This window comes from Aplosporella prunicola (genome assembly GCF_010093885.1).
Source record: "Aplosporella prunicola CBS 121167 unplaced genomic scaffold K452scaffold_4, whole genome shotgun sequence".
In the NCBI taxonomy this organism is placed as follows: domain Eukaryota; kingdom Fungi; phylum Ascomycota; class Dothideomycetes; order Botryosphaeriales; family Aplosporellaceae; genus Aplosporella; species Aplosporella prunicola.
The window spans coordinates 1,081,188-1,104,002 of NW_022983532.1; the positions used below are offsets into that span (position 1 = coordinate 1,081,188).

The 22,815-nt window shown below is 40.1% G+C and overlaps 6 protein-coding genes across 6 annotated transcripts; 2 read left to right on the plus strand and 4 right to left on the minus strand.

Moving 5' to 3' along the window:
- Positions 1-8,619: 8,619 nt before the first annotated feature.
- On the minus strand, positions 8,620-11,154 carry K452DRAFT_265037 (uncharacterized protein). Its single transcript, XM_033538726.1, has 4 exons — positions 9,899-11,154; positions 9,570-9,828; positions 9,139-9,508; positions 8,620-9,082 (listed from the first exon to the last, which is right to left on the minus strand). Exons 1-4 carry the CDS (start codon positions 10,806-10,808, stop codon positions 8,858-8,860), a joined length of 1,764 nt encoding a protein of 587 aa, XP_033401450.1. The 5' UTR covers positions 10,809-11,154; the 3' UTR covers positions 8,620-8,857.
- A 118-nt stretch (positions 11,155-11,272) lies between these two features.
- On the minus strand, positions 11,273-14,359 carry K452DRAFT_244048 (uncharacterized protein; the record flags this gene model as incomplete). The annotated part of the gene is made up of 4 exons (XM_033537933.1): positions 13,899-14,359; positions 13,735-13,845; positions 13,300-13,672; positions 11,273-13,254 (listed from the first exon to the last, which is right to left on the minus strand). Coding segments are annotated over exons 1-4 (2,862 nt in total), but the record flags the coding sequence as incomplete, so codon positions are not given.
- A 35-nt stretch (positions 14,360-14,394) lies between these two features.
- Positions 14,395-15,700, minus strand: K452DRAFT_244050 (uncharacterized protein). The gene is made up of 3 exons (XM_033537934.1): positions 15,575-15,700; positions 15,389-15,520; positions 14,395-15,326 (listed from the first exon to the last, which is right to left on the minus strand). The coding sequence occupies exons 1-3, from the start codon at positions 15,686-15,688 to the stop codon at positions 14,490-14,492; spliced, it is 1,083 nt and encodes a 360-aa protein (XP_033401452.1). The 5' UTR covers positions 15,689-15,700; the 3' UTR covers positions 14,395-14,489.
- A 1,088-nt stretch (positions 15,701-16,788) lies between these two features.
- K452DRAFT_349190 (uncharacterized protein) lies at positions 16,789-18,578 on the plus strand (the record flags this gene model as incomplete). Its single annotated transcript, XM_033545582.1, has 2 exons — positions 16,789-17,687; positions 18,542-18,578. The coding sequence occupies exons 1-2, from the start codon at positions 16,864-16,866 to the stop codon at positions 18,576-18,578; spliced, it is 861 nt and encodes a 286-aa protein (XP_033401453.1). The 5' UTR covers positions 16,789-16,863.
- A 154-nt stretch (positions 18,579-18,732) lies between these two features.
- Positions 18,733-19,977, minus strand: K452DRAFT_356131 (uncharacterized protein). Its single transcript, XM_033546019.1, has 4 exons — positions 19,914-19,977; positions 19,817-19,856; positions 19,236-19,615; positions 18,733-19,179 (listed from the first exon to the last, which is right to left on the minus strand). Exons 1-4 carry the CDS (start codon positions 19,951-19,953, stop codon positions 18,950-18,952), a joined length of 690 nt encoding a protein of 229 aa, XP_033401454.1. The 5' UTR covers positions 19,954-19,977; the 3' UTR covers positions 18,733-18,949.
- A 209-nt stretch (positions 19,978-20,186) lies between these two features.
- K452DRAFT_284117 (uncharacterized protein) lies at positions 20,187-22,779 on the plus strand. The gene has a single exon (XM_033539894.1). The coding sequence runs from the start codon at positions 20,271-20,273 to the stop codon at positions 22,653-22,655; it is 2,385 nt and encodes a 794-aa protein (XP_033401455.1). The 5' UTR covers positions 20,187-20,270; the 3' UTR covers positions 22,656-22,779.
- The last annotated feature ends 36 nt before the right edge of the window (positions 22,780-22,815 follow it).

Sequence of the window (22,815 nt, forward strand, 5' to 3'; positions counted from 1 at the left end):
TCAACTTTATTCCTATTAATATTAGATAACCTTAGTATAATTTCTACTATACCTATATAAGTTATAAAACCTAAGAGAGAAAAAATATATAAAAATAATATTATAAATTATCTTCTAAAATATTCTAATTATTTTATTATAAATACTATTATAATTTAGATAGTTTTCTTATTATTTTTATTAATTTAATAGAACGATAGAATAATAGTATACTTATAAAGCTATTAATATTTTCTAATATATATAAATTCTCTAAGAATAACTACTAATATCTTTTTAAAGTATATTTAGTAGTATATACTTAAAAATTTAGAAAAATATATATTATTATTTTTTATAATATACTATCTACTTTAATTTATATTATTAGCTTTTTACTAAGATTTATATAGCTTAATAATTATTTTTCTAAAATATTTTTTTTTTAAAAAAAAATAACAAATTTCTATATAGTAATAATAACTCTTCTTTAGAAAAAATAAATATATTATATAAATACTAAAAAGATTTTTTAGAAAAGGTTTAAATATATTCCTTAAAAAGATTTTTTAAAAAAGGTTTAAATATATTCTTAAAAAATATATGTTAAAAAAGCTAAAAATATTTTAGGAAAAATATTATATTATACTATAATAAATGAAAATTAATATAATAAAATATAATATAGTATAATATTAATTCTTTTTAAAAATTATAGCTTTTTCTAAAATTTACTTAGCTTTTTTTTTTCTTTTATAAAATTTATATCTTTTTCTAGGTATAACTTTTGTTTTAAATTGAAGTATAGCTATTTACTAAGGTATATATTTATTTTAGAGATAATATATATATCTTAGAATTTTTTTTTAAAAATATATATATCCTTTTTTTTAAAAGGAATAAATATACTTCGCTTTTTTTTAATATATATATATATATATATATATATTCTTCTTTTTTTTTGAATAAATTTTATATTTCTAATAATATATTTTACTTTTTTCTAAAATATATTCTTTTTCTTTAAACTATATTCCTCTTTTTAAGAATATATTCTTAAAAAAATTTATAATCTTAAAAAAAATATACACTTAAAAAAAAAGCGAAATATACTTTTAAAAAAAATAATAAATATCTGAATTTAACTTCTAAGGTATACATATATATTTTAAATTATTTCTCTAAGGTAAATATATATTCGAATTTAATTTCTAAGATATATATTATTTTTTATAATAAATTATTATAAAAATTGTAAAAAAATTTAAGATATATATATCGCCTATTTACTAAGATGTATATTTTTTTTTATATAATTTCTAAGATATACGTAGTATTTCTGAGATATATATATTAAAAAAGTCTCTATAAGATCTAGAACTTTTATATATTTCGCTTATAAATAAATATCTTATAGTATAATATAAAAAATATGTTTATCTTAGAAAAAATTTAAAAAATATATATATCTTAGAAATTTTATAAGAAAGCGTATAACTTAGAAATTAGTTTAAAAAATTATACATCTTAGTAATATCTTTTTAAAAAATATATATATTACTAAAAAGAATAAATATACTCTTAAAAAAGCCGAATATATTCTTAAAAAAAAGTTAAAATATACTCTTAAAAAGCGAATATATTTTAAGAAAAATCAAATATATATTTCTTAAAAAATATACTCCTAAAAAAGCAAAAATATACTCTTAATAAATTCTAAAAAATTATTAAATATTTTCTTAAAAAAATAACCAACTAAAACACCTAAACGCCTAAAAGTAGAACTATATAAAATTAATCTCTTCTTCTTCTTCCTATAACTATAACCTAAATATAAGCTAGGAAAGCGTTATAACTTAGGAATTAGGCTAATTCTCTATAGCCGAATTTTATCTCTTTATTCCCCTAAAATATAATCTTCTAAGATTAATTCTATACTAATTAAAAGTTTTCTAGCGTTACCTTTTAGCTAGGCGCCTATAGTAACTAGTTACTATTTCTTTTTATAGGCGTTTAGTAGGAAGTCGCCCTAGCTTTCTCTTTCTAGTACTATTCTTAGTTAGCTAGGTATCGTTATATTCTAGCTAATTAAATAGTACTAGAGAAAGAAATCTTTTAGGATAATAAATTACCCTATAAGGATTAATTTTCTAGCTAAGATTAATTAAATCTTTAGGATCTAATTCTAAAGTAGTAGCTAGAGCGTAAGTATATTAATAGGGGAGCTTATATTCTATATAATCTTTATAAGAGTATTCTTTTTTAAGAATATTTATAAGAAATTATAAATTTTCTTAAGAAATAAGCCTAATTTACTATTCTCTATTAGAAATAGAGATAATCTAGTATCGAGACTATTAAATAATTTAGTATATTTTCTTTAAAAAAAAAATCGAAAATAAGAGTATATTCTCTTAAAAAAAAAAAAGAAATAGGAGTATATTTTCTTTAAAAAAAAATATGAGTATAACTTCTAAAAAAAAAAGACTTACTATATATAATTTAATACTAAATTTTTACTAGGTATAATTAGTAAATCTTAAATTCATAGAAAGTACTATATAGATTCGATCTTACTATTTCTTTATATAATATAGCTAAATTCGATTTACTTTAAAAAGAATAGGTAGAGATCTTTCTATAGAGAATAGAGAATTAGCCGATTCTAAGATATTTAATATAAATTAGCTAAATTTACGATATTTCTTTAGTACCTAAATTCTTAACTAAGTATCTATAGGAATTTCGCGAATATAGTCTATAGCTAAAAAGTCGATTTGCGTAATTTATAAAAGAATTCTATTAAATTCTACGGCTATTTACCGAGATACACATTTTTCTTCCGCAAAATTTCCGAGATACACATAGTATTTCTAAGATACATAAATATATTTATCTCAGAGTTTTGTGCCATATATATAGTATTTTATTACCAAAAATGTGTATCACAGAAATATATTTTAAAAACATGTATATTTCAGAAATTAAATTCGAAAATATGTGTATCTCAGAAATATGCATTGAAAAATTATGTATCTTAGAAATATTTTTTAGAAAAAATATTCTTAAAAAAATCGAATATACTCTTAAAAAAACAAATATACCCTTAAGAAAAGCCAAATATATTCTTATAAAAATATATTCTTTTAAAGCGAATAAACTTCACAAATAATTTAAAAAAAAACCAATAAGTATTTATAGAAAATCGAAAATATTCCTAAAAACTATTTTTAAAAAAACGAATATATTCTAAATAAAAAAATATATATTGTGTTCTATTTAATTATTTTTTAAGAATATATTTAAAAAAAATTTAAAATTTATTAAGAGTATATTTCGATTTTTTTTTAAGAATATATTTTTTAAGAATATATTCTATTTCTTAAAAAATATATTCAATTTTTTTTAAAGGTATACTTAATTTTTATTTAGAATATATTCGGTTTTTTTTAAGAGTATATTTATTATTTGTAGCAATATATTTTTTTTTAAAAAAAAATTACCAAGATATAAAATTTTTTTTGAACTAATTTCTGAGATATACGCTTTTTTTCACTAAATCTCTAAGATATATATATTTTTCGGGTTTTTCTGAGATATATATACTTTTATATTATACTGTAATATATTTATTTATAAGCAAAATATATAAAAAAAAGTATATATCTTAGAGACTTTTTCGATATGTATACGGCTATTTACTGAGATACACATTTTATTTCGCAAAATTTCTGGGATACACATCTTGATTCTGAGATACACAAATATGTATATTTCAGAGTTTTGCGCTATATACACAGTATTTTACTACCAAAAATGTGTATCTCAGAAATGTATTTAAAAAACATGTGTATCTCAGAAAAAAAATTAAAAAATATGTGTATCTCAGAAATTTAGTGAAAAAAATTATGTATCTCAGAAATATATTTGAAAAAATATGTGTATCTCAGAAAAAATATTCGAGAAATATGTATATCTCAGAAATTAATTCGAAAAAATTGTGTATCTCAGTAATATTTTTTTTTTAAAAAAAAATATATTACTATAAATAATAAATATATTCTTAAAAAAAATTAAATTTATTCTTAAAAAAAATCGAATATACTTTTTTAAAAAATTAAATATATTTCTTTAAAAAAAACTAAAAATATTCTTTAAAAAAAATCGAATATACTTTTTTTTTAAAAAAAAAAAGAGAATATATTTATAAAAAAAATATTTTTAAAAAAGCGAATATACTATTAAAAAACTAAAAATACTTTAAAAAAATAAATATATTCTTAAAAAAATAAATATATTATAAATAGAAATATATATATATATTATAACTACGCTATTATTATCTAATTTAATTAAGTTTAGATTCTTAAAACTTAGAATTTATAAAAATATTTAGTTTAATCAGGATCTGTATTCTAGAACTTAAAAATGCGCGATTAATTTTATAGTTTAACTTTAATTAAAATTCTAAAACTTAGAACTAGACGCCTAATATTTAGTTTAATTAGTTAGATGCCTAATATTAGGATATAAATACTAGGACCTTTTTTTTTTTCTTATTTAAAAAATCGACTATAGGGCTATTTTCAACTTGAACCGAGTTTTTAACTAAAGATGAGGCAAGAAAACAGGCCTTATTCTACATCAACCAGCGAGGAGAATCATGGAAAACAAAACGCAGCGATTCAAAAATACGGCACTATATTTGCCGTAATCTAGCAGCAAATGGCTGCCTATTCGAGATATATATCTTAAAAAAGAAAGGTATGTTTTTTTTAAGAAGATATACTCCTATTTTTTTTTATAAGAAAATATACTCCCATTTTGATTTTTTTTAAGAGAATATACTAATATTTATTAGATCTTTTTGTTGTCAAACGGCTTGTAAATCATACATGCCCTTAATCTACCCACGAAAATTGGAGATATTCGAATTCAACTAAGTTTCTTGCTTGCCATAGCTAGGAATTTATTATAGATAACCCAGCAATTCGCCCACCACAAATTCGATCAAATGAGCGAATTTTATATGGAAAAAAGATTCCATATTAGGCAGCTTGGAGAGCTAAAGATTCGATTTCTTCGGGTATTTAGGGCGACCAAAAAGAAATGATTCAAAAAATTCAGGTACTATTTATTATTAAAAGTTTATTTTTATTTAAATATACTAACGATTTTTTAGCCTTTTTTGAAAAAACTCGAAGAACTATAAGGAAAAGGAGGAGGCCTTACTGAATTTAAAAGAAATTTAGAAACAAAAGAATTCCAGTAAGCTTTTAATATATACTTAAAAATATATCTCCTTTAAAAAAGTAAAATAGGAGTATATTCTCTTAAAAAAAAAGAAACAGGAGTATATTTTCTTAAAAAAAAAAGCGAAAATACTAATATATCTAATAAATAGGCATGCATTTGTTTCTCTAGACGTATTTTCAGAGGTAGCTATCTTGAATTTACGCGAGTATATTTCAATTGATGCTGCCCATATGAGAAATCAACCAGAAAACGCGTTTTGCCATTTATTAATGGCAACAACATTGGATCCTAATAACAATATTATTCCAATTTGTTTTGGAATCGCTATGGGTGCTGGAAATAAAGAAAATTGGGTTCATTTCCTTTAATTCCTGGAAAAGTCTCTTAGTTCTGCTAAAAAGCGAATTTTCTCCTACAGAAATCAACCAGTTATACTAAATTCTGGTAGAATTGCTATTATTTCAGATCGAGGAAAAGGACTAGTTCCTGCAGCAGCCGAAATTTGCCTAAATGCTCAGCATTATTTTTGCCAGCAGCATATTGCGGAAAATATTACTACTAGTTTTGGTAGTAAAATTGCTACCCTTTTTCGCAATGTAAGTTTTTTCTTTTTTTAAGAAAATATACTCAAAAGTTCGAGTTTTTTAAGAGTATAAATTTTTTGTTAAGAAAATATACTCAAAAATTCGAGTTTTTAAAGAGTATATATATATATTTTTAAGAAAATATACTCAAAAACTCGACTTTTTTAAGAGATATACTAATTAAAAAAAGCTTTGCTATAAAACCATCTAACGAGAATTTAATGAAATTCTTTCGCAAATTGCGCAAATCGACCTCTCAGCTGCAGACTATATTCGCGAAATTCCTGCAGATACTTGGTCAAGAATTCAGGCACCAAAGGAATATCCTAGATTTGGCCAATTTACGTCAAATATCTCAGAATCGGCCAATTCTCTATTCTCTACAGAGAGATCTCTACCTATTCTCCATACAATAAATCGAATTTGGTTATATTGTATAGAGAAATGGCAAGATCGAATCTATATAGTATTTTCTACAAATTCGAGATTTACTGATTATGCCTGGCAAAAATTCAGTATTGAATTACATGCAGTAAGTCTTGTTTTTTTTTTTAAAAAAAAAAGTTATACTCCTATTTTCGCTTTTTTTTTTTTTTAAAGAAAATATACTCCTGTTTCGATTTTTTTTTTTAAAGAAATATACTCCTATTTCTTTTTTTTTTAAAAGAAAATATACTAATTTATTTAATAGTCTCGACACTGGATTATCTCTATTTCTAATAGAGAACAGCAAATTGGGCTTGTTTCTTAAGAAAATTCGCAATTTCTTATAAATATTCTTGAAAAAGAATGTTCCTGTAAAGATTTTACAGAATATAGGCTCCCCTGTCGACATGCTTGCGCTCTAGCTACTACTTTAGGACTAGATCCTGAAGACTTAATCGATTTTAGCTAGAAAATCGATTCCTATAGGGCAATTTATTGCCCTGAAAGATTTCTTTCTCCAGTACTATTTGATTAGCTAGAATCTGACGATACGCAGCTAAATAAAAATAGTACTGGAAAGAGAAAGCCAGGGCGACCTCCTACTAAACGCCTACGAAAAGAAATAGTAGCTAGTCGCTATAATCGCCTAGCTAAAAGGCAACGCCAGGAAATGTTCAATCAGCATGGAATTGATCTTGAAAGATCGAATTTTAGGAGAGCAAGGAGACAAAATTCAAGTTCTTCTGAAATAGCTGAAGAAAATTCAGAAAGTTCAGAAGAATTTCAAGGTTTCTCTGAAAATTCGGCTGCAGAGAATCAGCCTAATTCTCTACAAAATTTGGCTGCAGAGAACCAACCTAACTCCCAAGTTACAACGCTTTCCCAGCTTGTATTTGGGTCACAGTCGCAGGAAGAAGAAGACGAGATTGATTTTATATAGTTCTACTTTTAGGCGTTTAGGTGTTCTATCTACTTATTTTTTCTTAAAAATATATTTCGTTTTTTAAAAATTATCTTTAGTTTTTTTTTAAGAGTATATTTAAGAATTTCTTAGAATTTCTTAAGAGTATATTTCTATTTTTTTTTAGAATATGTTAAGAGTATAATTCGATTTTTTTTAAGAGTATATTCGATTTTTTTAAGAGTATATTTATTATTTATAGTAGTATTTTTTTTTAAAAAAAAAATATTACTGAGATACACAATTTTTTCGAATTAATTTCTGAGATACACATATTTCTCGAATATATTTTCTGAGATACACATATTTTTTCAGATATATTTCTGAGATACACACTTTTTTTCACTAAATTTCTGAGATACACATATTTTTTAATTTGTTCTCTGAGATATACATGTTTTTTATAATATACTGTAATATATTTATCTGTAAGCGAAAATTATAAAAAAGTGTGTATCTCAGAGAGACTTTTTCGATATGTGTATCTCAGAAATACTATGTGTATCTCAGAAATTTTGCGAAAAAAAAAATGTGTATCTCAGTAAATAGCCGTGTATTTAAAGAAAATATATATTCTTAAAAAAAAAAGCGAAATATACTCTTGAAAAATATATTCTTAAAAAAGCGAAATATATTCTTAAAAAAAGCGAAATATATTTATAAAAAAAGCGAAATATATTTATAAAAAAATTAGAGATATTCCTATGAAAAAATAATTTCTAAGATACATATTTTTAAAATTTATTTCTAAAATACACCTATTTTTCGATGTTATTTCTGAGATACACATTTTTATAATATATTATAATATATCGAAATATATAGAAATATTTAAAAAAAAATATATCTCAGAGAGACTTTTTCGATATATATCTTAGAAATATTATATATATCTTAGAAATTATGCGATAAAAAATATATATCTTAGTAAATAGCCGAATATATTATATCTTATAAATAAAATTTAAATTTTTTATATATCTTAAGATTTTTTTTAGTAAATTTATTATTATTTTTTTTTTTAGAATTTATTTTTTTATTCTTTATTTTTTTTTTTTAAAAAAAAAAAAAATCTTCTTCCTTTTCTAAAAATATTTTTTACTTTTTTAAAGAATTTTTTTTAAAAAATATATTTTACTTTTTCCTGAAAAAAAAATTTACTTTTTCTAAAATATATTTTTCGGCTATTTACTAAGGTATATAATTTTTTTCGTATATTTTCTAATATATATATTTTTAATTTTTTTTTCTAAGATACACCTTTTTCGGTAATTATTTCTAAGATATATATATATATTTAAAATGTTTCTGAGATACACATTTTTGTAATAAATTACTATGTATATTGCGAAAAATCCTGAGATATACATATATATTTATCTTAGAAATAATATGTGTATCTAAGAAAATACTCGAAAAAATATGTATATGTCAGTAAATAGCCGATTACGAAATGTGTAAACTACTCTATCATGCCTCGTCTCTTTTATCCAAGATTAAAAAGTATAACCGCCCAATGCCATACGCAAAGGGTGTAAAGCAAGATATAAACGCAATAAAGTGCAACCAGGATATCTACCAAGACGTGCTTGATTAAGAACGAACCTCCATTAAGCCATTAAGCCATCATGACATGAACGCAGTACAAATATTATGATGCTGGCTTTGTCGGTGCAAAATTGCTCTTCTGACGGATCTTCTCACCATAAAGATAGAACACAACGGGAACGGGGACCAGAACTGCAGCCACACAACCGAGTAACGTTCCAGCCCATTGGACGCCCATTCCTTGAAACATGTAAGTCGCAAAAAGAGGGAAACCGGCACCACAAAGAGAGCGTAGGAATGTGTTTGCTGCGATGGCTGAGGCAGCAAACTGTAGTTCAGAGTTAGCATATCAACAAGTATTATAGGAAAAGGAGAGCAACATACCATCAAATACGCGTCAACAAGATAATTGAGTGCCTGCAGGAAGATAGACATTAAACCGAATCCTGAGCATAAACCCGACAGTGTGGGTACAATCCAGTGGATGTCTTTGGTGTATCCAGTCCAAGCGAACCAGAACAAACCGACTGAGAAAGATACACCGCCGATGATGACCTCCGGCAGCCGCCATTCGGGGATAGGGACGTTGTTGTTAGCGGCAAGCTTGCGCTGGTATTTCGGTTGGCGGATGACTATAAATGTACCAGCTAACAGCTGACCAATAATCATGCCGAAATAGGGTAGACCGCCAACACCAAGATTCATGCCGTGGATCTGTTGAAAGACTATGGGGTATGCCGTCAGGAAGAGATATCTAGCCGTTCCCCCGGAAAGTTAGCCGATCATCCCATGCAGTCTCTGCTTAGTGGCCTTACAAAATTCCGTAAACGAAGGACATATAGATGGAGAGAAGCAGAACAATGGGCTCAGTGAAAAGCATCTTCAGAGGGCGAGAAAAATTCTTTTCAAGGAGTTCGCGAAGGTCAACTTCGATTTCTTCCTGCTTAGCGTGGATGCCCCAGTTCTTGGTGCGGCGGCGGAGTTCTGAAGCCTTGCTAACCAGAATGACTGGCGGGTAAGTTTCGTTCAAGAATAGCAGGTTCAGCCCAAAACCGAGGAAGCCCATGAAAGCGACTAGAACAAAGCATAACGTCAACAATTCTATGGCCCCTCCATTTAAATCAATTAGGGAGGGAAGCCTTACCGATGTATTCCGTCCAGCGCCAGCCCAGATACGACATGGTGATAAAGCCTCCAGTGAAGGGTGCCAGAAGGGGACCCGTAAAGACGGTCATGGAAAAGACCGTGATGGCAATGCCTCTTGTCCTGTTATCAAACATATCGGAGAATACAGCCGCTACAACCGTAAGGGGACATGCGCCAAAGAATCCGCTCCAGAACCGAGAGATTAACACTGTTTGCAGATTTGCGGCGGTGGCACAGGCGATGAAAAAGATTGAGAAGCCAAAAGAAGAAATGACCAAAGGAAGACGTCGACCATAAAGCTCCGAGGCGGGCGCCCACAGAATTGGACCTGTAGCAAATCCCAAGACATAGAGTGAGACACCCAAGACGCCAACTTCTGTGCTGACCCCGTATTTGCTAGCAACTACCCTCGTTGCAGCGGAAAAAATGCTAGAGCCGAATGCAGCGGTCATTGTCGTATATCCCAGCATTGCAGCCGTCAGTAGCTTCTTTTTCAATGGCCAGTTTTGGGCATGAAGAGGATCGTCTATGCCATCAAATTCGACGACATACTCCTCCCGCTCTGGTAATGGTGGTGGATATGGTTTTCCGCCTCCAAAGTTCGGCAAAGGCTTGTTTGACTTCCTGGATTTAATGCTAGCGCCAACTGTAGCACTATGTTGGCTTCGCGCTGTCTGGATCCTGCTCAGAACGGTAGGGTTGGCGCGGTCAGCTTCGCCGACGTAGTCTCTTGCGGTCGGCACGCGTGACATGCCATTGTCTCCTTGAGCTATTGACGAATTGTCCGAGGAACTACTGGAACTTGAAGAGGCGGTGCGGGTGCGAGTAAGGGTGTCATGTTGGCCTGGAGCCTTGGTGGGACTCGCCCCATGCTCGGCCTTCTCGAGATCACGGTCGTTGTTGTCCATGATTGCGCAATGGAAGGGGAGAATGGGATCCAAGGATGGTGGTCAGAAAGAGGGAATTGAGGCAAGAGAAGTGTGATTTATATGGCGTGATGGACATTGAGCATTGGGGGCGATTGGCTTGATCGGCAGGCGTCCTAAGAGGCCTTGGCAGTGGGAAAGTTGATATCGATGGCGGGGCAGTCTGGCGGTGCCGGGGTGTTAAGGAGGTTCAAGCTCGAGGAGGAATGTCTCGAGATGGTTCGCGCGTCACGATGCCCGGCTTTGATAGCCGATGGCCTCGGCTGTCAAGGTCTCGACTTGCCGGAGGCCCCGTGCTTTTGCCCAATCCCTGCCACGCCATGCTGGCATTTTCTACGACAAGGTATTTGATACCTACCTACTTATGTAATAATCGCGGGCCGACCCGAGCCGATCTTCCTTCTAGGTTATACCGTTCGACGGCGTAAGCACATCACCCAGGAGCTCCCTCGGCTCCTTCGCCCCGTCTACCTCCGCTGCCAGGAATCGTCTGGCAATCGCCTCGGCTTCTGCTAATTCTTGCCTCTCGCTGTCCGGCATCATCGTACACGTCGCAATCAAGTCCTCTCCTCTCGCTGCAAGCAAAATGAGCTCTTCTGCTCTCTGCACAATCTCTGGCCCGATGCCATTTATCGCGGCACAGCAGCTTCCGAAACTGCTTGTGCTGCGACCCTCGCGAAGATTGTAAACGTACGTCAGCTGGTCCTCGAGCGCTGTAGCGGCCGGGTCCACGCGCACCTCCATGTGACCAAACTGAAGGGGCGATTTAGCTCGGAGACAATGGCTCTCAAATATCTCATGGAAATGCGTCACACCGAGCACCTTAGGGCTCCTGTCGCCGAGATTAAGTAAGTGTTCGAAAACGGCGCATACAAGACCGGCCCCATCGTTCGATTCTGTTCCCTTGCCAAATTCGTCGAGGAGAAGGAGGCTGCGTGGTGTGGCGAGGCTAAGAGCAAGGGAAACTTGTTGAAGATCAATCATGAAAGCACTTTGGATCCTCGAGACAGATTCACGCGTTGCAATGCGAGTGAGGATCTTGTCCGTGATACCGATTCTTGCGCTTTCAGCCGGGACGAAGCAGCCGACATGGGCCATATAGACAATTAGCGCCACCTGCTTTATGTAGACGCTTTTCCCCGAGTAGTTTGCCCCAGTCATGATTAACATACTTGATCCTTCCTTAGGATCGATGTCGGTATTCAAAGTCTCTTGCCTTGACGTAGGTGACGGCATTTCGCAATCTCGTGAATCATCGGTCTCGAACTGGATAGAGGACCCAACCAGGTGAGTATCGTTGGTGACATAAGAAGGTACTGTGAGTTCCTGTAGAGGGTGTCGGCCTTTTTGAATTTTGATAACATTCTCTGTCATGACGATTGGCTTGGTAAATCTGTACATCTTAGCGCCTTGAGCGAGTGCAAGCAAAGCATCTAATTCTGCACAGATATCCGAAGTCGAGGTAAGCAATTCTTCGTAATCCAGTATTGACTGCGCGAGGGCATGTATAATTTCAATTTCTCTGTCGCAAATCAGGCCGTGGAGGTCACCGAAATGATCATCCATTTCGCGCACATTTTCATTCTTGTAGTAAGCGACTTGCTCACTTGTGAACATCCGTTCCCAAGGGTCATCGGCCGAGCCTTCCCATACACCGCATTCAGTTTCGGTGTTATAAGGGACTGTGATTAAGAATCCAAGCTGAGGGAAGAATATTACGTTAAGCTCAGCGCTTATGGTCGTTGGGACTTGTTCTGCTATGTGACGTGCCACCTGGGAGAGCAAGTGCTCAATGCCATCGTATGTCCGCTTCATGTTGTCCAGTTGTTCATCGACGCCATTGAGAACGACTGTGCGGCGCTGTTCAGCAGACTGTTCAAAGTCAACCACTTCACTGATCTTTCTTCCCACTTGGGCCAAGCGGGGTCCCTCGAACTTCTCAAAGATTTTTCTGCTTATTGGAAGCTGATCGGTACGACTCAATTCTTGTAGGTCATCTTTGATCTTGAGTGCGTAGTAGGCAAAGTTTCTTAGGCTTATCCAAACGCCACCATTTGTGATGCCTGTTCTTGTGTTTGAACCTCCACTGATGCCTTTGCGAAGGTTGATCGTAACGAGCCGCATGTTTTTGACGGACCGCAAGTTCTTTACCAGGCTTGTCGTTACTGAAGCATTTTCCGGCTGAAGGAAGGCGGCCACAGCATCAAGACGCTGTGTGATAACTTCGAGGTTGAGACTCGGGCGGAGAAAATACTGCCGGAGGAGAAGCTTGCCTTGTGGAGTTCGGGCCAGATGGTGGAACAACCCATAAACAGAAAGACCTTCTTTGGACCCAGAATTTGATTTTGTGGGCCCTTGATTGTGAGAATGTGGGTGACACTCTGATTGCATGATTTGAAGAGAAAGCAATGTATCCATGTTTATAAACCTTAACTTCATTAGTCTGGCTTTCAAAATACGAAGATTTACTCACATATTTCCCGTCACAGTGAACATTTCTATTGCCGAAACGCGGAACATAGCTAACACGGCCTGGTCGCCGGGAAGATATGCAGTGGCTCTTCTTCGTTGAAGGTATGAAAGTACAGCACCAGCACAGCCTACCGTGATTCTGCTGTCAATATTGATCCAACCGGAAAGCTTTAGTAAATGTTCCTGTCTGCCACTGTTATCATCATCGGTGCCGGTATTATCTGCTGCGTGAACATCCCCGGGAATAGTAAATGTAATCTGCGGTCCTTGATCGGAGGCATTTCTGAGGTTGACGAGCTTGTTTTTCGCAGTTTCGTAGGAATATTCCGATGAAGGTCGCATTTCTAATATATACGGGAGAGCGAACTGATCATCTGAGTGAAGCAAATGGCTGTTAGCAACTTTGCAGGTTAGGAAGAAAGTCGATGCAACTCACATGCACCGTCAACTGATCCATACCGCCTTTGTTCAGGATCGAGCTTATCAAGGACAGTTTCATCAATCCTGGCTGGTACTAGTATCACTGTAGGGTCGACATAGAGTTTGACTGTCAATCAATCAGCCGAGTTCTTCAAGGTGGTAGGTAGGCTTGCCACTGACGTGCGTCGACCATGTCCGCTCCACCAAGCTTCATATCCTCCATGAAGTATAACTTCTCTTCACGCGCGACGTAGTATGAGCAACCTACCGTGCCGCGCTCCCTGAGATCCACCGCCATGATAACCTCATTCAAGGCGTCAAGATTGTCCGAATCGTCATCGTCTTCGGGTTGTGTAGAGTTGACAATCGAAATGGCATCATCAAGGTGTCTTTCAGAGGATGGCCTCTGTGGGGTTTGCCAGCGTGCTGTTTGGGAGAAAGGCGGCCTTCGTGATGGACCTGATGGTGATCCGGAGAACCGTACAGTTGAGTGAGAACTGGAAGCGTTGTTTTGATAGCTCCTAGGTGTCGCCACAGACCCATTTCTGCGACGTTTATAGGGAGGTTTGAATGGCATAATGCAAAGATTGGATATCGCTGAATTATCTGCACATGAGCGTCAAGTGTGCGTTGTTGATGGCGTTTGTTAGGTGGACCGGCAGGAGCTTCCGAGTTAGCGGACTACGATTGGGAAAGAGCACGTTGAAGCGTTAGATACAGAAATTGACGATACGAAACTAGCTAGTTCCGTTATCTTGAACTCCAACACCGCTACTGAGTAGAGCCTGATGCATTACTCACTCCGTGTTGTTTTCCGTACTTGTACACCTTGCCCTCCAAATCTGGCTGGATGAAGAACCAAGCAATGCTTATCAACCAGCTGAATACTATATCTATAAACCAGTTGTTCCTCGGGCTGCCTCCTAATGCGCCCACCCTCATTGCTTTGGCCAAAAGGTTAGTCGCAATTAGATAATAACCTTTCTCCAGCTCTCTCACAGCGACAGCAGCGGCCTCGTCTTCTGTCTGTGCCGGGTCACCCTCCTCTAAGATCTTAGTTATTGGATGCTTAGTCGTATTTTCTTGGACGTAACCAGGGCTGAGGATAGTGCCGGGACAAATGAGGTGTATCTTGATCTCAGGAGCCTGATGAGCACCAGCATGATGGCGGCTACCGTTGTACAATTGCACCTCCTGGCGCAACGAATCGGATAGACTGCGGAGAGCAGCTTTGGTAGGACCGTACGGAGCATAGCCTGCGAGGCCAACAAAAGCAGCACATGACGACGTCATAATAAAATGGCGCGGCAGCGAAGAGGCGGAAGTAGACTTCACCGTGGATGATTCAGCGCTCAACCAGGCTTTGAGCGTGGCCTGGGCGAGGAATGCCGCACTGAAGTAGTTGATGTCCATTTGTTGGCGTAGGACATCCACAGACGTTTCCAAAAACAGCTTGGGTATGGACATGCCGGCATTGGCCCAGACAACATCGGGGGGCTGATTGCCGTTCCATACAGTGACCTGCTCCAGAATACGAATGTTCTCCTCAGGCTTTGTCACATCCGCACTGATGTAGTGGAAGCGTTGGGTGGATCGAATAGCAGCTCCCTATTACAGTCAGCGGTCAGTGGTCATAAGCGACGATTATCAAAGGCGCAACGTTGCCGTACAGATATGTATTCCAGTGCCGCTTCAAGCTTCTTGGAGTCGCGCGCCACAATTACCACATTGGCGCCTTTCTGTGCTAGAAGCTTGGCCAATCCTCTGCCCATGCCCTGGGAGCCGCCGGTGATAACAACGGTCTGGAGATGGCTGTCAGTAGCTAGTTAGGCGGATACGGTGTCTGAGAGATTTACCCGGCCATCGACATTGAAATGGTTTTTTCTGCTGAAAAGGCCCATGATGTCTAAGCCTAAGACGACCAAGAAAACGGAGAAAGCAACGGATGCCCAAAACAGACCGAGAGCCATCTTCACGTGCTGTGTCGCAGGTCAACGTTGTGTGGGACAGCCTGATAGTTAGGAATGATGTGTTCACCGCCCAGCCTCTGGCCGGCAGAAAAAGGCCCTGACGCGATTTTGTTTAACGCGATGTCCGTCACCGCCAAGCGAGATTCACCGTTAAGCGAGGTAGAGAAGGGTACAAGCAGTCCTTCCGGAATACCCGTTGTCTAGTTATAAGCCTAACTCTTAGATATATAAGTAAAACAGTCTTAGAGTGTATACATACTACTAATATCGTAGCTAGATTTCCTTTCTACTCTATACAAGCGTTATTATCTCGTTGGACAGTAAACTTTACTTAATAACATCCGTCACCGCGAACCGAGATCTACTATATAGCGAGATAGAGGGCGATACAAGTAGTCCCTACGGAGTACTCCTTTCCTAGCTCCCAGCCTGAGTCCTAGGTATAGGTAAAAAGGTCTTAGAGCGTACAGAGCCTCTATATATCTTAACTAGGTATCTTCTACTCCGTACAAGCATTCCCATCTCGTAAGACGGCGGATCTCGCTTTACGGTGACGGAAGTTAGTGACGGACGTCACGTATTAGCTCTAGAATATAATAGAACATTTAAATTGAATAAGAAAATAGTAGTCTATAAAAATTCTTCTCGCCGGTCCAGGCAATCGTCTGACCTTATCCTTCCTTCTCAAGGTCGGAGGCTTGTTGATACATTTTGCTTTTACGGGATACTGCTCACTGTGAAGATATAAATAACAACGATCAGTGACAAAATGACAATAGGTTTTGACGAAGCTAACATTTTCATCGCGTTGGAGGAGGCTAGAGAGTACCATCAGTATTGTGTGAATGCCTGGAGTAGCACTTCGTAGTAGTAATTCGGTCAGGAACCAAATCCTTTTGCAGAACGTTGGCGATAGTGAGCAATGGCGGATGATCAGCTTGGCTTTGCGTGCCCGTGTGAAGTGCGGTCAAGACGGCCGGGCGCCCGCTCCCGCGTTCCCGCCCGCTCGCCCTGGCGCGAGTCACAAAAACGTCACAGGCTGACAACTACCTACGCCCGTGCAGACATCAATCCGATTGGACTTTGCATTGTTACACCGCAATGACAGCAGCAGCAACATTAGCGAAGACACCTCCCTCTCTTGTACACAAACCTTTCCATTGAACGCTCGCGGCATGACGATCCTCGATAGTGCTACTCTCCAGTCGTTTCTGGCTCTCTTCGTAGCCGTCGCGCTCATCCCACCGGCCATCTACCTCATCCATCGCGACTACTGCGACTTTCTGTCCCTTGGTGCAGGTGGTACTCCTCAGACACCGGTCGGCTACCTGAAGGTCAAATTTCTCGGACTGTTCGCTCTCCCAGACCCCTGCGTCCCTCATTTCCTCCCACATGAGCACTGCGGAAATGGCTACCTCACCTCTCTCCCGCAACGGACTGGCCGGCGCCCTCAAGCGAAGGGCATCGCTCCGCATCGACAGATGACACAACGCAGCCCCAAACACGTCCATGAGGTGTTTGCCGAAGCTTTACGCGATTTAGCTCGAGATCCAAGAAACCTGCTTGTTGAAGGAACTTCCTGCTTCGAAAAGCATGGCACTGGCCTGTTCAGCTTGCGGCCACGGACGCGCACCTGTCGAGGTGAAGTCTGCCACGTACATGGCAGCGACGGCAGTCTGCACATGACTTTATACCCGGCGGATGCGAAACTTGTAATCGAACGGGGATGGGGAGAGCGGCACCCTTTGGCACGCGGTGGCTGGTTAGCAAGGTTCGTGCCAAAACATTTTGTTATGGTTTACGCTCCGAGGAATGAGGAAGAGGTTGGAGTGGTGACGAGGATAGCTAGCGCGGCGGTGTGGTGGGTTTCCGGTATCACCGTACATAAAAACGGAACCAGGGATGACAGGTCGAGGTCGGATATTGATAACAAGGCGATCGATGTTGCTAGAGAGACGAGCGGGGAGGGGCATGGTTCGGCGGAGTTGGTCCACGACGGGTATTGTGTAGGCTGCGAACGCAAGCAGATGCCAGCTGTCATGCGGGACGTCTCATGAGGGCGCAAGGACATCCCGCAATTCAGCTATATCAATTGGACAACCTGAAGATATGAGTACGAAGCATTCGGTTTATTATAGCGGGCGCTGAAGAATGCGGTGCTAGACTTTTGGCCACTAGTAAGCTGTCATGGATGATTTAATCGTTTGTTTGGGAAACTGTCAGAACTGCTCCGTAAAGGCTGTGTCGAACAACCTCAAAACTGCCCTGCTACTCGAGTTTGCAGTCAGTACCATCTATACGGTAGGACCAATTCAAACGGCATCGCATACCCATCTACCAACCCACTCCTTAATCTTGGCCTTCACGCACCCAGTCAGCAAATTCCTTCCGCTTGCCCTGTTAAGCGTAAGCATTGGTTCCATTATCTTAAATGCGAATGTGAGCAACTCACCCTCCCATCCCAGAATCCCATTCTCTCTTCCGTCAACCAGGTGAAAGGGTTGCCACCAGGCGCTTCTCCAGTGGGAACCGCTCTTCCTTTCCCCTTGCGTCTCCTCGCCTCTTCCCTCTCGGCCTCTCCGGCCCACGCACTCCATACAATCGGCTTCAGCGGCGGGCTGCTCAGTACGATACCAGCTGCGACAAGCAACACGGAAATGAGCGTCTCAGCGACAATGTCAAGCGGGAGCTTGGGAACAGGAGAAGCGGTAGCGTTCGAAGGAGAAGAATACAGGGCAGAGTGCTCGTGGGCAGAATAGACGCTGTGCTTCGTAGTTAGCTGGCCGTAGGCTAGTAATTTTGCGGGGCGACAAACGCGTGAGTGAGGAAGACGAGGCCGACACCCGTCAACAGGCTTGAGAAAAAGGCCATGGTTGGCGACGGTGGGTGATGAGAAGTGGAGGCTCCGATGAACGCGTATGTTCAGTTCAAGGCAGGTCGCGCAACGCCAAGCCAGAGTGGTGACGGTAATGATTTGGCGCACGGCGCACCAGTTGCCAGCGGGGTATCAAATATCACGTAGAAAACGATAGCGATCAAGGAATGCGCGCACAACTGCGACTTCACATGCAGCAGTTTGCCATATTCATCTTTTTTATTGGCTTATCTATTTCACAAAGCGCTCGTAAGACATCAATCCATAATACCATGACCTTCCCAAAACCCATCATGGAAGAGGCATAGCGAAGGCAAAGAAAAAGACATGCTCGATGTCATTGCAGCTAGAGATCCAAAGGGGGATATTGAGTGAACACTCTAGCTTTACAGCTTCTGCATGGCAGCAATGTCGGTGGACTGGACGTGGTCCTCGTCCTCCTCGATCTGCGCCTGGAGCTCATCAAGAGAGACCTTCTCGTCCTCAACGACCAGGTTGATGAAGAGCTTCTTGATACCGAAACCAACGGGAACGAGCTTGGAAGCACCCCAGACGAGACCGTCCTTCTCGATGGCACGGACGTTCGCCTCGAGCTCCTCCATGTTAGTCTCATCATCTGAATAAATCGTTAGCACACATCTTATGCGGACCGCAACTTTTAGCTTGACATACCCCAGGGCTTGACATCCAAGCTGACGACCGACTTGGCGGCAGGCTTCGCCTTGCCGGCCTTCTTCTTGGCGTACTCGGCCAGACGCTCCTCCCTGATCCTCACGGCCTCAGCGTCCTCCTCCTCGTCGTCAGAGCCGAAGAGGTCGACATCGTCCTCATCCTCAGCCTTCTCGGGAGCGGCAGCAGGGTTGACCGTGAGGTCGCTGGACTCGGGGCCATAAGCGGTAGCGGCCTTGGACGGGTCACCAGGAAGGGTCTCGAACTCGGACTCGAAGGTGGCAATGTGCTTGTGCCAGCGGTAGGCGTGAGGGTACTTCTCAACGGCGGGAGCCTCCTTCAGCTGCTGGAAGACCTTGACATCGGCCTGGGAAGGGGCGTAGCTATAGCGTTGTCAGTGCTGGTTCGATAGAAAAAACCGATCAATGTGTGAAAACGCGTAAAAGGCAAAAAATAAATAAAACTCAGAGGTGCGCAAAGCGCTTGTTGTGTCCTCAAATGCGGGGTCTTAAGCCGCTCAGAAACACGGACCAATTTTTCTCATCACAGAGTAAAGCAAGGATAGCAGGGGACGAAATACTCACCCAACGATGTAGCTGCGAGTCTGAACCCAGCGGTCAAGCACTGGAAATATCAGTTAGCCAAAAGTCGCGAGACGAAATTTCTGTACGCGGTACATACGGGTGAGACCAGATTCGGAGACGAAGTCGGTGAAACCCATCTTGGAATTGTGTTGAGGTGGTGGGTATCAAGAGGAGTGCGAGAGAGGGAAGGAAGAGGAGGGGCAGGAAACGTTTTTCGAGGTGGTCGGGCCACTAGACCAGTGACTCAGGTCAAGCTAGTCGGACTGTATCGGCCCGGCCGTGGCGCAAGCCCGTGGCCCGCTGTGGCTGGTGGCTGATCGTCGTCGTCGGCCGACCTGCCGAGAGCTTCCATTGCACCTTCGAAGTGCCTCGAAGCTTCCGGCGCGTGGCGCGCCTAGCTGTTATATCTCGCGCCTCCCTGCTCGCCCATTGTCGCCATCGTCGAATTACAGCAATGTTACCGTCCAGAGCAAGACTCGCCGCAAGGCGCCTTTCCGCCCCGCTATGCGAGGCATCCATCTACCCTCGAGCTGCTCGACCACTAATCACCTTGCCTTCACGCGTTGCGCTGAACTTCCCAGCGCTTTCTCAATTTTCACCCCATCTCCCCGCCGTCCGGTACTATGCCAATGGCCGTCCACATCCTCCAGGCGGCACCCACCGCATGAACATGGGTGGCGGCGAAGAAAAGCCAGCTTTGGAAGAGTACGGAGTGGATCTTACCGCGAGAGCGAAAGACGGAAAACTCGATCCTGTCATCGGTAGAGATGCCGAGATCCACCGCACTATTCAAATTCTATCGCGGAGAACGAAAAACAACCCAGTACTCATCGGGGCCGCGGGTACGGGTAAGACGGCGATCCTTGAGGGCCTGGCACAGCGTATTGTCAAAGGCGACGTGCCGGAGTCGATCAAAGAGAAAAGAGTCGTCTCGCTAGACCTGGGACAGTTAATTGCGGGTGCGAAGTTTCGTGGAGACTTTGAGGAGCGGCTGAAGAAGGTGTTGAAGGAGGTGGAAGAGGCCCAGGGCCGAGTAATACTCTTCGTGGATGAGCTTCACACCCTCCTTGGCCTTGGAAAAGCGGAAGGTAGCATCGATGCGAGCAACCTCCTCAAACCTGCACTGTCACGGGGAGATCTTCAATGCTGCGGTGCAACAACACTCGCCGAGTACCGCATGATTGAAAAGGACGTCGCACTGGCTCGCAGGTTCCAACCGGTTCTCGTCGGTGAACCAACCGTGCCGGACACCATCTCCATTCTACGGGGTATCAAGGAAAGGTACGAAGTACACCACGGAGTTCGGATTACGGATGGTGCATTAGTTGCGGCCGCTACTTACAGTAACCGTTATATTACGGATCGCTTCCTTCCAGATAAGGCTATTGATCTGGTTGATGAAGCCGCCAGTGCGCTACGACTCCAACAGGAGAGTAAGCCGGACGCCATTCAGGAACTGGACCGCCAAATTATGACAATTCAGATTGAGCTGGAATCTCTACGCAAGGAAGACGATGTTGCAAGCAGAGAGCGGCGAGAGAAGTTGGAAGAGAGTCTTCGCAAAAAGCAAGAGGAGGTCGGAACACTAAACGGGAAGTGGGAGAATGAGCGTGCCGAGATTCAACAGATCAAGAACGTTAAGGAGAACCTGGAGAAAGCCAAAATTGAGCTCGAGCAAGTTCAGCGCGAGGGTAACTTTGCCAAAGCCAGCGAGCTACGCTACTCAACCATTCCATCGCTCGAGCAACGCCTGCCAAAAGATAGCACCGACAGTCCTGACAAATCCGCGGATAGCCTTCTTCACGACTCAGTCACTGCGGACGACATTGCCGGAGTGGTCAGCCGAACTACCGGCATTCCAGTCACCAAGCTCATGGCGGGCGAAGTGGAAAAGCTCATACATATGGAAGACACATTACGGGAATCCGTTAGGGGCCAAGACGAGGCCCTAACGGCCGTCGCCAATGCTGTTCGAATGCAGCGTGCGGGTCTTAGTGGAGAAAACCGCCCACTTGCTAGCTTCATGTTCCTTGGACCCACGGGTGTCGGTAAGACAGAGCTTTGTAAGAAGATGGCAAACTTCCTCTTTTCCACAGAGACTGCTGTCATCCGTTTCGACATGAGTGAATTCCAAGAGAAACACACGATTAGCAGGCTTATCGGAAGCCCCGCTGGCTACGTCGGTTATGAGGATGCGGGCCAACTTACGGAAGCAGTTCGACGGAAGCCTTATGCCGTTTTGCTTTTTGATGAATTCGAGAAGGCGCACCGCGACATCTCTGCTCTCCTTTTACAGGTTCTTGACGAGGGCTTCCTTACAGACTCGCAAGGCCATAAGATCGACTTCCGCAATACCATCATAGTGCTCACCTCCAACTTAGGCGCCGACATAATCGTAGGAGATGACGTCCTCCATACGCACCAGATCGACAAGAAGAGCGGAGAAATCAGCCCGGCCATTAAGAAAAGCGTTATGGATACGGTTGCACTAAACTACCCGCCTGAATTCCTCAATCGTATCGACGAATTCATTATCTTCCGGCGTCTGCCTCGGGATGCGCTCAGGGATATTGTCGATATCAGACTGAAAGAGCTACAGACGAGATTGGACGACAGGAGGATCAAGCTCAGAGTAGACGATAAAACCAAAGAATGGCTTTGCGAACGGGGCTATGACCCACGGTTTGGAGCAAGACCACTCAACCGGCTCATTTCCAAGGAAGTGGGCAATAGTCTTGCGGACAAGATCATCCGAGGAGAGCTCAGGAGCGGCAGCACGGCCCGGGTGGGCATTAAGGAGGACGGTAATGGTTTGTACGTCGAGACGGCCGAGATGTGAGGTGAGTGCAGAGAGAGAAATGTTCATGACATGATGATCTTAAACGTTTTGTACAAAATTGGGATTTATGTACAGGAAGTATGTAAATATATCATAGTTACCTATAATGCGAGAGCGAGAGGTGATCGTCTTGAGTGGTGCGGGATCGGGCCTTCTCCCC